General features: G+C 35.7%; 1 protein-coding gene and 1 long non-coding RNA gene across 7 annotated transcripts in view; one reads left to right on the top strand and one right to left on the bottom strand.

The window, feature by feature from the left end:
- Window positions 1–14,439, bottom strand: part of LOC125692629 (uncharacterized) — a 63,474-nt gene that overhangs the window by 37,919 nt on the left and 11,116 nt on the right. The gene's annotated exons all lie outside the window — the stretch shown is intronic.
- GSTCD (glutathione S-transferase C-terminal domain containing) overlaps window positions 1–14,439 on the top strand; it is a 66,623-nt gene that overhangs the window by 47,372 nt on the left and 4,812 nt on the right. For 4 of the 6 annotated variants that reach the window (XM_048943360.1, XM_048943359.1, XM_048943356.1 and 1 more), the window contains exons 9-12: window positions 2,346–2,479; window positions 4,263–4,293; window positions 7,241–7,310; window positions 11,080–13,179. In XM_048943360.1, coding sequence (XP_048799317.1) covers window positions 2,346–2,479; window positions 4,263–4,293; window positions 7,241–7,310; window positions 11,080–11,216 — 372 coding nt within the window. In that variant the 3' untranslated portion in view covers window positions 11,217–13,179. The remainder of the gene's footprint in view (window positions 1–2,345; window positions 2,480–4,262; window positions 4,294–7,240; window positions 7,311–11,079; window positions 13,180–14,439) is intronic. The other 2 variants (XM_048943358.1, XM_048943357.1) reach the window with 2 other exon arrangements.

Below are 14,439 nucleotides of genomic sequence, written 5' to 3'. Positions count from 1 at the left end.
ATTATTTTAGCACAGTCTTTCCAACTGCAATTTTCCAATTGTCTACCTTTATTTTCTGTGTTATATTGTTGTTTAGATTTCACTTAATGAATCAGAGATCTGTTTTTTAAAAAACAACACAATCTCATGAATAAGTTAGTGATTGGTGAGAGTGAAATGTGTAATAGATTGTCAGAGAAGTTTGCCTCCAGTTTTGTGGCCACGGGAGTTTTAGATCTTTTTCTGCTCTTTCGTAAGATTAATACTAAGTTAATCATCTGTGTGAAGTTTTTATTTAATAAAAGGATGCTATATTCTCTCAAATCTTGTGACAAGTTTAAATATTTAAATAGACGTCAGCAGAAAATCTTCTTTTAAAATTTTTCATTTCCAGGCCTGTGATTTCAGTGTACTTAGCTTGATTCTCTTGATTCTGTAGGCTCTTTGAGGAAACAAACCTGCAGCTTTCTCTTTCTGGAGACCTGAATCAATCTAAGTTATGGAATTAGTTTGTCTCATATAACGATTCATTCTTCTGCATGTGCTCACATTTTCTTTGCAGCTGTATGTAAGGGAGGAGCTGACTGCTTTTCTTAGCAGTAGCCCAAATGCTTGATGGTATCTTGGAAGTTGAATTACGTGAAGTTTAGCTACCTTTGAATCATTGTCACAAATGCTGGTCTGTTACACAAATAACAGTGTAATGTTGCATAGATGTATACAAAGTTTGACAGGGTATCATTCCTAAACTGTTCTTGTAAAGGTGATCTTTCATAGTTAACAAAACATAAAGACATGAAAAAAATGAACTTCACAGAAATCTTCATCTTGTTCCTTCTGGTATTCATTTAAAACATGTGTATATGTATCTTTAGATAACATAAAATGAATAACTGCATTATTTGGCTATTTTCTTAAGTGTTATGTGTGAGGAGCTCAAAAGCAGGTTTAGAAGAATTTATCAAGCAATTCCCTTTTGCTCTATTTGATCATCAGGGAATAAATTCAGGTCAGTGGTCTCACACTGCGTTAAGTCAACTATTGTTCTCTTCAGGGGCTGCTTTCCTTTCTCCACAAGTGAATTTGTGACCAAAATGCATTATCTGCATTTGTCTGCGTTCTTTGTTTCACGTAGCATGTTTGTTATATAGGATGTCCTAAAAGAAACTGCCTTGAATTTTATTTGTGATTTTTCTCTTGAGTAAGTTGATTCTGAGGAACGAAGAAGAAACCAATTGGCTTTAAGTCCATGTAGGCTCAGCAAAACTATTGGTTTGGTGGTTGTTATTTAACCGACACGGGTTTTAGGTCTCCTTCCCAAGCATGCAAGCAAAGCAGAGGTCTTTGGAGAAATGTAAAAGTAACTATTCCATGATAATCTAATAGCTGCAATATTAAAATTCATTCTAATCTTAAACCAGTTTTATTTTTGTTGTTAAATTTATAAAAACAGAAAAAAAATAATTGAAGTTACTACATTTATTAATTTGAAAGTTCTCCTTGAGACAAGAGTATTTGTTACCATCTGTGTGCAGTTATAGTTCAGCTCACGATTAATGGTCTGCTCAGCTTGGCTTACATCGAGCAGCCAGCAAACAAAAAAGTCTTTGTTATAATCCACATTTGAGAGAGAATTTTTTATCTTCCGATTGCTGTACCTTGAAAAACAGCTTTGAACCTTGAAATGTGAGCTTTGCTGTTTTAAGCGTTTTTTCCTAAATTCACAGAAATAAAAGCATAGAAAACAATGCAGCTTTACAAATCTGAACCACTGTATAAAGTAGCAGGCAGAATTTTCAATCAAGGGAATGGCAGACTATTTCTCCAGAGCTGAGAGACCATAGAAGCAGGTCAAGTGAGGTCTGTTGTTGACTTTTGTTTGATCTTTGGGATTGTCTGGTATCTAACAAGGTACAAATGGGAATGAGATTTTTTTTTTTTGTATTTGTAAATCCTTTTTGCTTAAACAAAAATTTTTGACCAATCTCCATAGTAGTTTCTTTAGTGTTTTTCTGGAACTTTGTTTTCCTTTGAGTTGATATGGCAGTGCAGTGCACCCATGCATGCATTTATCTTATGACTGTTTCTGAACCTCTGTTTACTGTTGGTGACTCCCTTGTGAGTGCAGTTGGCCATAAAGTTTCATCTGCATAAACGGGGAAGAGAGAAATGAAAAACCAAGAATTAAATATCAGGCCGCAGCCTTTGGCTTAACAGTTTTCATTGCTAAATACTCTTCAGATATTTAAGTAACTCAATCAAAAATATGCAACAGGGTTGTATGTAGGATATTGCTGTAAAGAATTTGCTTATTCCTGGTTTTTTTTTTGTTGTTGTGTTTTTTTTTGTTGTTTTCAACATTGTAGGTGGCTCTACATGCATGTGGTGTGGCAACAGACATGGTGATTGAACATTGCATCAAGGCCCGAGCAGCCTTTGTCATTTCCCCTTGTTGTTACGGCTTCATTCAGAACACTGTGAAGTTTAAATATCCAAGAAGGTACACTAGGACTAACAAGATAACCTTTAAAATACCAATTTAAATTTAAAAAAGAAATGCTAAAGGATTGCAAAATTAGTCAATCTTGTAGGTGTCTGGGCTGAATTGTTCTCAATTGCAATGCAACTAACTTCTCTTTCTACTTGCAAATTCATCCCTGACAGGGAGATTACCCTAAAAGGGTAATTTCTGGGTTATTTTTCTGGATTTATCTATTCATTGAAGTTCACAAAGGCTTTACACTATCAAATGTAGTAGATGGAGTTTGTAGAAATTGCTGTAATATGCAGACCTTTTACCTTGAAATCACTGCACTAATAGAAAGCTCATGGAAAGAACTGTAAGAAGGGGAATTGACGTTTTAATACTGGGGAAAGATGTAAGCAATCAGTTTAAATAAATGAATCTGCTTTATGCTGCAGTTTATTGCTTGTGAAACTGTTCTGATTTATTTCCATGTAGATCAGCATTCCTGATATTTTTTGTTGTTGTTTTTCGGATCCTATTTTTAATACTTTTTCAGTGAACAGTGTAGCTATTCTGTTCTCCAAATTAGCCATATTGGAGATGTTTATGTATGTATGTAGGCTTAAGAATTTTAATGCCTTTTGCTGATACAAATAGAATGTAGAATTCAGGCAAAAAGTGGCAGAAGATGCTAACTGCTTTCCTCGTAGAGCTAGGTTGGGGAGAGGTTTATTTTATTTCCTGAAGCTGAGCTTTGCCTTTTATGTGTCCAAGATGGATCAGACTTCATCATACTAGGAATTACAGCATTGTCTCAGATCCATATTTGCTACAGTAAGGAGCTGAAACACACTGTATAAAAAGGGATCAGAAAATCTAACATAATGCAAAATATTTTTCATATTTTTCTCCAGTATTCAAGAGTGTTGTCACAGAAATGTTTGGAGAGTAAATAATTTAAAATTTACTGGTTTGATGAACTCTGCATTTAACGGTGCTGTCTTGCTCAATTTCCTGTATCTTCATCTGTGTCCCTTTTGTACTTTGTCAGTGGAGAAAACAAAAAAGCAGTATTCTTACAGAGGCGGCAATAAAATTGTAGGCTTTCTGAAGGTAGCGCATAATGCAACTTTTCCATTGGCTTGTTAAACAGCAGCTCTTGACAGGTTATGGTTTTAGGTCGTGAAGACCAGAAATGCACACTGTTAGGAATCTTTTGTTTCTATAGGTGCTGCAAGATGGTGAATTGTTGGCGTCTTTGCTAAAATTATGAATCATGACAGTATAAGCCAGTGTAGGAAATGCTGTGGTTCACAACTTATCAAACCTTTCTTGAGCTATCTTTTAGAGCTTACTTTTAAAAAATGAGGGGGAGAAAAAAGATTATAAAACATACCAGACTGCCCGTATTACTACCTGACTCACGTTCTCTGTGTGGCCCTTTTCTCCCCACTCAGTTCCATCTTAGAAACTTATGTTAGTGATACACAGAAAATATATGCACGTCTAGAAGTTGTATGCCTGTATAATCCCTAGTATGTGAAAATATGGAAAACCTAGTAAACCTCTGATAGCATTTTTAATGGTTTAAAGGGAGGGTTTCTATGAATAATTCAATAGAAGAGGAAAAAAACATCAAATGTGCTTTTTCTGTATTTGTAAATGAGGTGTATTCATGTATAGTCTTTTGAATGTCTTTTGGTTGGCTACAGATAGTGCTCTTCTCTTTAAAATGTGGTCTGGTATGTAAGGATTGCTTTTACATTGCAGCTGGACGTTTTAAGATGTTAATTGAATTGTCTCTTTCTTTTTCCAGTCATCAGTTCAGGGAAATTTTATCCTACAAGGTATGTAAAGTAAGCAGCTGGGTGTTGTGAACGGAGGGTGTGTTGTGCCATTCCTTGCACTTCACTGGGTCTTATCAAATGAAATATGAGTATTTATCTTATAATTGAGAAGGAATGCTTGTGTTATGCAGTAGCGCAGATGTCACTGTGCTGCCTTCTCTCCACCATAGTCTTTTTTTTTTTTTTTTAAGTTTCTTTCCATAAATTTAAATATTATTTTCCAGAAAAGGTCTTTTTATTTTCCTCATAAGTTGTAGAAGAGCAATTCCTAAACCAATCCTAAGGAATCTCCTTCAACATGTATCAGTTAAAAGTTACACGGTAGCAGTTTAGTTATCTACTCTTAAATACTAACGTTTACACTGTAGAAACTTGTAATCGTTTTTAGATACAATTGTTACTTTTATAGATACTATTTTCGTTACTTTTATAGATACTATTTTCTGGTGAAATCGTACTTCTCCCTCAAATTTATGTCTAGAAGATCTCATACAATGAGCAGGAAAAGATAATTCTCTTCATCAAGAATTTTGTGCAGTACTGTTTTAAAAACTTTTAAAAGATTCAAATGTGTTTTGATCCTGAAGAGACATGGTCTGTGTGGATGTAGTGTGAGAAAAGTGGGAGAAAGAAGCAGTGAAGCATGCAGGTCTGACAAAATGAAGATAACAGAGGAGTGCAATAGGACAAGACAGTGCAGTAGTCAGGAGATGACTGGTACCGATTCATGGAGATTTGTCCACTGTGTTTAAACTTAGTGATGAGCAACCAGGGTTGTGAAGGTTAGATGCACTTAATGTGGTATGGAAAGAGAATATTTCTATTCAAGAGAAGCAAGATTATATAGAAACTTTATTAACACTAATTTATCACATCCTAGGCAAAGTCTCAGTGTTTAGAAAAGAATTTTGGAGATGCAGAATAGTCTTCTATTACAAAAAGATGTTTGCAAGATGCTATTTTTAATCTCCAAACGTGCTTTGGGATGCTGAGCATACTGAAGAATGCTGTATATAGCAGGAAGACCTTTTTGATCCTGCAGTAAGAGGACATTTGAGAAAGAAAAAAAACTTCAGCCAGCTTATACAGCGAGGTTCAGTTATTATAGTCTTTGTGACAGACTGATTTAACACTTCACTGACTTGCACAGAAATAAATTTCCATAGTTTGCATTGATAAAACGGCATAGTGAGATTTGAATCTGTGATTAGCTTTTTCATCGGTTAACATTCCTTCAGCATGTTTACAACTTTTAACACACAATCAAGAAAAATTCAGGTTTGAGATTAGAAAATACTTGCTCACATATTGTTAAAAGTTGACCAGTTGACAGTACAGACAGGTATGGTGACATGAAATCAAGGAAGCCTAGGTTAGGATAGTGTGTGCAATATTATTGAAGTTCTGATTTTTGTTGTTGTTGTTTTTCTGCTCTTTTTTTTTTTCCTTGAATCTATTTGTATCTGGATATTTAAATTGCATGTTTTATCACCTCTTCAGAAATTTCAGCATCGTTTCTGTGTTGCAGAACTGCATGGGGCCAAGGACAATGCTAAAAAAATATTTCTGTTCTTAATAATGTAAGAGTTTGTACAAATGATCTCGGCTGGATGGTGCCTCAAGTAATCCTAGTTATAAATAACTTCTGTTACACAGCTAGCTGTATGCATTTTTATATATTTCATATTCCTAAACTGTTATAGGATGCTGGCTAGTAGCCAAAGCTACCATGTGCTAGCCAGACATTGTCTGTGTCACCCCCCTCCAGTTCCCATTTGAAATTCATTTCTCTTATCTCCCATTTTAGTGAGATCTAAAAAGACATCCAGAAGTCTGGCAGTTCTAAAACGTTTTTGATGAGAACATTATGCTGTAATTCATTCATTTACAGTTGCAAAGGTTATGGTAGCTCTAGATGTCTACCATGATACATTTTTTTAAAAACTCTATTTGTCAAGATGCTCTCCCTGTCAAAGACCTAGAAAGAAAGAATGAATAACTTTAGATATATGGCTTTGAAAACTTGATAGGCATTTCTGTGGGTATTCTAAAAAGCAAGTTAACGGCTTCTGCATGCACAAAGTTTGTGCAGTTTAAAGTGGTTATCCTAGTTACTTCAGAAATGCTTTTCTCCTCATTTTTAACCAACAGAAGGTGTCACAATTTAATGGTTCTGTCACAGGAAAAAGATGTGGTCGTAAGTTAGGCTTCAGTTTAACTTTAAGGCTCATCTCTGGTAGGAAGCTAAGGCACTGGAGTCAGTCCAGATTTCCAGGTTAAGTGGCAAGTCTTTTATTCTTCCTCTCCTGCCAAACCCCTCTTTTTCTTCCCAAGCTGCTTATCTCTCTGCTGTTCCCTCTCTCCTAAAAACAGCCACGTTGCCTGTCTCTTTTTTTTTCTCTGTTCCCCAGTACCTACTTCTGGTTTAAGCATTTTCAATCCTTTCATTCTACAGAAATAGTAATATTTAAACCAAAAAATATAGCAAAAATGCCCGAGCAAAACATACTGAGTTCTAATCATGTTATAGCACATTGCACATGTATTATGGAGCTGTGAGCTGAACCTTGTGTGTGTTAGCTATAGTAGGGAACTGCCTCAATTGTACCATATGATTAAATTAAGTACAATTTGAGTTTAAAGGCAGGCAAGAAACATGTATACTTGAGTAGAAATCTGCTTATAGCTGCACTTGATTTTTCAATTTGTTTTACAATGCAAAGTAATATAAAATTAGGATTTACACTTTTTTTTTTGAAACACTGTTTTCTACATGATAGTGTTTTTTTAATACATCTGAATAGTAAATTAGAATCATAGAGTCACAGAATAGCTTGGATTTGGAAGGGACCTTAAAATCATCTAGTTCCAACCCCAATTAGATTTTTCTTAACATACTCAAAAGGAAGAAATGCTATGAACTAAGTATCTTTACTTTTCCTTTTAGGAGCACATGATCCTTTGTAGGTTTGCAGATCAGACAGCTGTTCATCTTCCACCTGATCGGAAGCTGATAGGTATGAATTTCTACAGCTATTACTTAAAACATTTCAGTAAAGTCTTTACATTGCTATATAAAGGAATAAACAGTGCTGTGAAATCTGGGTTTCTTCACATTTTTCTCCTTGCTGTTCTGAACTATGGTGTTAAAACTGGTTTCTTTGTTCCTGGTTATTAGCATGAGCCAGAGGGATTGCATTGTACTTTTTTCTTCTCCACATTTTTCCCTTCTATGAAAAAAGTGAGGTTTTTGTGAACTTCAGTGAAGTCCTTCTATTGCCAGTCCATTTCACATTAAAAGTATTTGCTATTTGTAGCAGTGATTTGCAGTGTGAACCCTTTATGCTGCTTGTAATTGCTGGTAGTAACCTATTCAGATGGGCGAGTAGCACCAGCTGTAAACAGCAAAACTACATCACAGAATTTAGGCTACATTTGATACAGACAGGCTTCATGGCATGCAAACCTATTCTGCCCACCTCAATACTAAATTTGTAATAATCTTGGACAACATCCTGAAGATTTTCTGGGACTCTATTTAAATGAGTAATTCTAATTTGATAACTCTGACCAGAGCACAATTTGGCTTGCCCCTTATTGGGGTTACAAGGTTTCCCATTGTGGGAAAGCTTATGCTATAGCTTCAGATTTCTATATTACTGCAATTTTGAGTAAGAGTAGCTGCCTTCTTTTGGGTTATTTCCTTGCAGTTAGTGGCAAAAGCAATATCATCCCCATAATTTCAGATCATTGCTTAACTGTTTTACGAGATAAAGAAGTGCATAAAGTTGGTGGTAATTTCATTACCCACATAGACAGCAAAGTATATAACATAGTATTTAATAACCAGAAGCACAGAAGTTCATATTATGCATAAGTGTACACCTCACTGTTCTTCCACTGCTTTTTCTATTTTTTTATCTGAAGAAATAATAAAAAAAAGACTTAAGATTTTGAAAATATGGAATAGGCAAAGCTGTTTCTTCATTACGTGCAAAATTCTAGTTTTTTTTTATTCATAAGAGGTTGTAATGTGCTCCTGTCTGGTACTAATGTTCCAGTGGAAGCTATAAGCTAGACTCCATGTCAGAAAAGACAGAAGGGCTTGAGATCTCTAAGGATATAACGGTGGATTCTTGGCTCATGTGAACCACACAATCACAGAATGACAGGGGTTGAAGTGATTCTATGACCTGAGGAGATCATCAGGTCCTGCTAAAGCAGGTATCCCACAGTAGGTTGTGCAGATAGAACTTTGTATGTTCGAGTTTTAGGCCATTAGTCCTTGTCCTACCACTACATGCCATCGAGAAGAACCTGGCCTCATCCATTAGCCTCCCACCTCCCTTTAGATATTTATAAACATCTATTAGATCTTCTCTCAGTCATCTCTTCCCCAGGCCAAACTTTTTCCACGTTATTCAGCCTTTCCTCATACAAGAGATGCTCCAGGCCCTCTATCATCTCTGTGGCCCTCCACAGGACTCCTCCTAGGAGATCCTTGGTTTTTTTCTTTTTGTTTTTTTTTTTTCCTGGTGAGCCCAGAACTGAATGCAGTAGTCTACACGTGGCCTCACTAGGATGGAGCAGAGGGGGAGAGGATGCCCTCCCTTGACCTGGTGGCCACAATCTTTTTAATGCACCCCAGAGTACCATTGGCCTTCCTGGCAACAAGGGCACACCACTGTGCCATGGCCAACCTGTTGTCCACCAGGACCCCTAAGGACCCCTAGATCCCTTTCTGCAGCGCTCCTCTCCAGGAGGTCATCCTCTGCCTGATATTGATGCACATGGTTATTCCTCCCCCCTTACTAAGCATATGAAAGCAGTGGAAGCAAATAATCATGTTTTTCAATAAGACTTGTTCAAAGAATTTTGATTATTTCCTATACTAGCTGCAGAAAAAGAAACACAGGTACTAAGATGACAGTATTTTACAACTTGTCTGTTCTGCTATCATCTGTGGTATTTGTGAATGAAAAAAAAATCAGTGTTCAGGTACCAGTGTAGCAACAGGAATTTTCTCCTGCTGTTTGCTAGATGGACTGAAAGTTGGAAGAGGACTCAACATCTTTTAAAGGTTGTAACTGTTACCTTTTCTCTCTCTGAAACTGTAATTTTTTTAATCACAAACATAACTTCTGTTCTTTTTCCTGGCAAAGACCAAACACAAATCATTTTTCCCCCTTCCCAGACAGGAAATGTCATTGCTTTTTATGTTTTAAAGAATGGTTGTTGCTTTATTTTTCCCCTTAAGGTTCTAGGTAACGCTTCTCAGCTGAATTGAAAACCATTCCCATTCCATTTAACTATTTCAGCTGTGAAACTCGATGTTGGGCTCATTTGTCATGTTTGCAAAAAACTTAAGATCAACTCAGATTAGTGTTGCAGCCATTGTGAGATTTTGTTTATGTTTGTGCAATGCATAATCAGATATTGAGAAGCCTCTGCAGATTTCATTTAATGCAAAATATTTCTAAACAACTGAAGGCTTTTCATTTTCAGTTGTAAATGATAATGGCTTGTTCTACTTTTAAGAATAGTATTGTAATAGTATATTACAGAATAGTAATAGTAAGTTATAGTATTCAGCAGTATATAGTATAATAGTATAGTAAGAATAGTATTCAGCAATTATGCAGCCTCAGTAAACTAACAGAATTTTGTTTAATTACCTAAAAGCCCCTAAATAAGCTGCACACAAAGTACAGCATTATAGCTCCCCTCACAAATTGGAGGCTACCACCAAAGTAGAATCAAAATGTCATGATCTTGATGAAGTCAAAATAGCGAATTCAGTTGAGAAGGAAAAAATACTTCTGGCCATCAGCTCACTGTGGAAAGAGAGGAAAGACTCCACTGAACATTGTATTGAAGTGTGATGTGCACCAGCTGTCCTGAAATGCAAAGATACTAGGGGACATGTTCATGCCAACTACCTTAAGCTTGCACAGATGCTTACCAGGTGCAACCAAATTCCATATATATTGAAGGGAAATAAATAAGCAAGTAAGAGAGTAGTTTAGAATACCTGACTTATGTCCTGATGATGAACTGAATATGAATTCTCTTTATGAGTACTGATCTCAGTCCAAAAAATACATAATTTTGCAATTCTTTCAAGAAAGAGAAAAGGGACAGTAATATTGGCTTTGAGAGTGGCTTGGCGACTGTGTCAGCCAGTTCCCTCAGGACTCTGGGATGCATCTCATCAGGACCTTTAGACTTGTGGATATTCAGGTTCCTCAGGTAGTCACAAATCTGATCTTCGCTCACAGTTTCATTTATGTGTCTTCAGATCATCTACACTGGATAACTATTCAGTATTTTCTTCCTTCCTTGCTTGTTAGTAACCAAAGATTTTCAGATTTTAGATCAAATTGTGGTAGGAAAACAACTATGGTTATAAAGGAGTAAGGATTCAGCAACTCAGGAGCTGAGGGACAAACTAGCTGTTTTCTTCCTGTGGCTTTTATTTTAATGCACACACTCTTCTGCAAGTTTTGGGAATACTTAAAAAATAGCTGTGCCTATTATATTTCTCCCTACGTACAGAGTTAATAATCCTTCTGAAGAACATTAGTAAATGAAGGTTACAAGATGCAGATGTGATTTAGAACTATTAATGCTTGTCTATTTGAAGTAAAACAGATTAAGATTTTAAAGCAGATTTGGAACTTTTTTTTGATGACTTACTGATGTTTCGTCTTAAAATTGAAGTACATATTTCTGATAATGCTTGCGTATTTTTAGACTTTCTGTGCTCTCCTTTCCTCTTTTTTTCAGGAAAGCAGTGTATGGGGCTTGTGGATCTTGATCGAGCATGGGCTGCAGAAAGATGTAACTACTCTGTCCAAGTTACATCGATGGAGCCAGAGAGCTGTTCTCCAAAGAACAATATGTTTGTGGGCACCCCAGTTTAGAGAATGAAATTTGACGTTGATCATAAATCTTCAATGCATAAAAACATACAGCAAATACAAGCATACTTGGAAACCAGACATCATGCATCTTGAACCCATCGTGTTTGGAAAAGGAAGCAGCATGAGAAGTTGTAGAAAGTGAACTGCATGCAGAGCATTGCAGATTGTAATGTGTCATTAAGCAACTTTAGGTTCTCATAGTGAGAAGCTTCTCTAACAATGGTCCATAGAATTGCATCCATCTGCAGAAGCTTAGAAAAAAGGGGAAGAAGGCTTAGAAGGGAAGGTCATTTCCTTTTCAGTAAAGCTGTCTTGGCTGCTTCAAAAGTGCATTCATGTTCAAAACTTCATTTGTGCTCATGGGCAGAGCAGTTATCAGCCGGTAATGCAGTTCACTAGAGGGAACAGATTTATGGTGTAGTGATGGAAACTGTTGCAACAGTGACGAAACAGTGATCAGATGAAACTGATGCAACAGCTGTTGGCTAGATTTTGCTAAAGAATGCCATACTATTTCATCAAGATTCTTAACACAAATTCTTTAGAATGCTTTCAGCATCACTCTGCATATAATTTGTATTCCAACTTAATGCTTTTAAAAATGATGTAAAATTTTTACCTTTAGATATTGCACAAGAATTCTGTACCCAGTCATTGGAAAGTGGGGGGGAGTGGAGGGGGGAGGTAAAGAGAGCAAACCCTTATTTCTCTGTCCTCCAGATTATAGAAGCTAACAGTGATGTAACAATGATGGTTAGTTCACTGCCACCTCTGCTAATTGAAATGGATTACTTTCCATTTGAAAGAGACTTGCTGTCAGATACAATTTTTAAAAGAAGTTCTTGTGTCCATATATGTCATCTTTATTTACTTTTATATTCAATTTAAATTTGGAAGAAGTTGCAGTTGTGGAATTATTTGAAAAGCTCAATCATAGACACGTTACCATTAAATGAAAATAAATGTTCTTCTGTGTTTGGGTTAGTATGCAGTTTCCTACCCTACTTTAAAACTCTGTTCACACTGTCACAGCAAAAAAAGCTCATAACAAGATATTTCTTGTATGTTTGTGGGTTTCATACACTTCCAAATTCTGCAGTGGTTTAATTTAAATATATCTGAAGTTTAATCAGCATATGCGGGAAAGAGAATTACAAACAGCAACAGGTATTGGAGGAAAAGAAAGGATCCCAATATACTTCATTCTTTATGGAAGCTCTTTCTAAGAGATCTAAATGTTTGTTTTAATGTGAAGATTGAAGGAAGCTGCACTCTTATTTGGAAGCATGAAGGTAAGCAAATAGGTATTCATACCTGCACTGTGAATTCTTGAAAATAATGTAGTGTTTTTTCTGCAATTTTCTATAGTTACAAGAGAAGGTAGGGATTGGAAGATTGCATAGCTAGTATAAAACACTTGGCAATATCAGTTGCCTTTGGAGGTTTTGCTCAGAGATACATTTGCCAAAGAGAACTGTTTGTGAGTTAGAACTATGTCAAATCTGAACATTATTCACGTTAATTTATTTGGATCTCCAGATTGTATATCTGGAGTGAGAAAACTTCTTCATTACTTTTTTATGATGAAGGAAGGACAATATTATGATTACATGCAAAACTGAAATCAAGTTTTATTTTTTCTTCGTTTGCAGCTATTTCCCTGAGAAGCCATGTGTAGGGAAAAGTATTTAGGCTAGTGTTATAACAAATCAAAATCATGCAGGTCATTTCTGAGTGAAGCAATTAGTTTTAAAACTTTATAGGTGTCAAGCATTGTATTTCTTAATTAGTAACTCAAAACTATTTTACTCAACTATTTGAGTTTCTCACATATGTTTTTTTTTTTTTCTTTCAGATATGCTACTTGAATGCTTCAGTTTATGCAATGTGAGTGATACTATTGGAGATTTCCTTGTTAACTGATTAAATAATCAGTGACTAGAGATTAAATTATTGACTAAAGGTACACTGTTTCCTCTTTAGACTATTTCACTTGACTGTGCTGATTTTTCATGAGTTTGTACAGCATCAGCTGAGATGGAGCCCTTGGAACAGGGCTAAATGATACAGTTGCACTAATAATGAAGACAACTATTAATTTTAGTGTTTACCATTTTAAACATAAATACTTCATGATCATACAGAAACATGAACTTGTTACGTGAACTGAAATGTACCATGTTACCAAGTTATTCTTTTTTGTTGGTCATCCTTCCTTAAGTGAAAAAGTTCCTTGAATTTTTAGAATTAGAATGGCTCTTATGCAAGTACCTGTGGGTTGGAATCTTGGCTGCACTGGAGGTGGCAAGCTCTCTGTGATGCTGAATACATTATGTTTTCATCACTGACTTTAATGTATATGGCACCTGACTTTTTAAGTACTTCAGTGTACTAAGCCATCATGATGTTTAGACTCCAGTATTTGTTTAGTTCACAGCAGGTATGTCAGCACACAGAGAATTTATTGCCAGTTGTTTTTTGGCTGATGTTGCCATGTTTTTTTCTTTTTAATTTAACATTATCCCTTCTTTTCAGTGGGTATCTTTTTGAGTTTGGAATTCGTTTATCAACACCAGTGCCCAATATGGTATTTGTAAACTGATGAGGATGGAGTTTCTTGAAGTTAGAAAAAAAAATCTATGTTCTGTCTGTATTTGGAATCACAGTGCAACTGAATGAGTGGTGAACTCAGCAGAATCTTAATATGTGGGTTCTAAAATAATTTAAATAATGGTGTTGGTTGAAAAGGTGGCCATGAAATTTGGGGCAATTGCAGGCTAGCTGCAGAAGCATTCGGAATAGGTAAAACACACAAAAGAAAAGGCATCTTCATTTCTTGGATGTGTCCCCTTCATTGGCAGAAAACAAGATCTAATTTTAGAAAGTGTTCTTAATATTTCTGAGCACCTTATCCACCATAAATGTTAGTTGACATTAAAATATTTACACTTTTTTCAGTCAAGAGTAATTACTTTATCTTTCTATTAACATATCATTATATGATATAAATTACTCTCTCCTGGTGCTAGTTTTCCAAAGTTGACTTGTTCTCTACATCCTGGAACTGCATTCCATACATGCTTTTAATTGTTGACAACTTCTTCCGAGCATTAAATGTTGACTTAAAATAATGCGCCAGTGTAGTTGGTGCTTTTTATTCAAGTATGTTGTTGTAACTCTAACATTTCTAACATTTATATTATGTTTGCTGTGTTTGGTGTTG

The sequence above is a fragment of the Lagopus muta genome, chromosome 4 (genome assembly GCF_023343835.1).
Source record: "Lagopus muta isolate bLagMut1 chromosome 4, bLagMut1 primary, whole genome shotgun sequence".
Classification (NCBI taxonomy): domain Eukaryota; kingdom Metazoa; phylum Chordata; class Aves; order Galliformes; family Phasianidae; genus Lagopus; species Lagopus muta.
The sequence above is the reverse complement of the archived record's forward strand: the minus strand, read 5'-3'. Positions and strand labels throughout refer to the sequence as shown.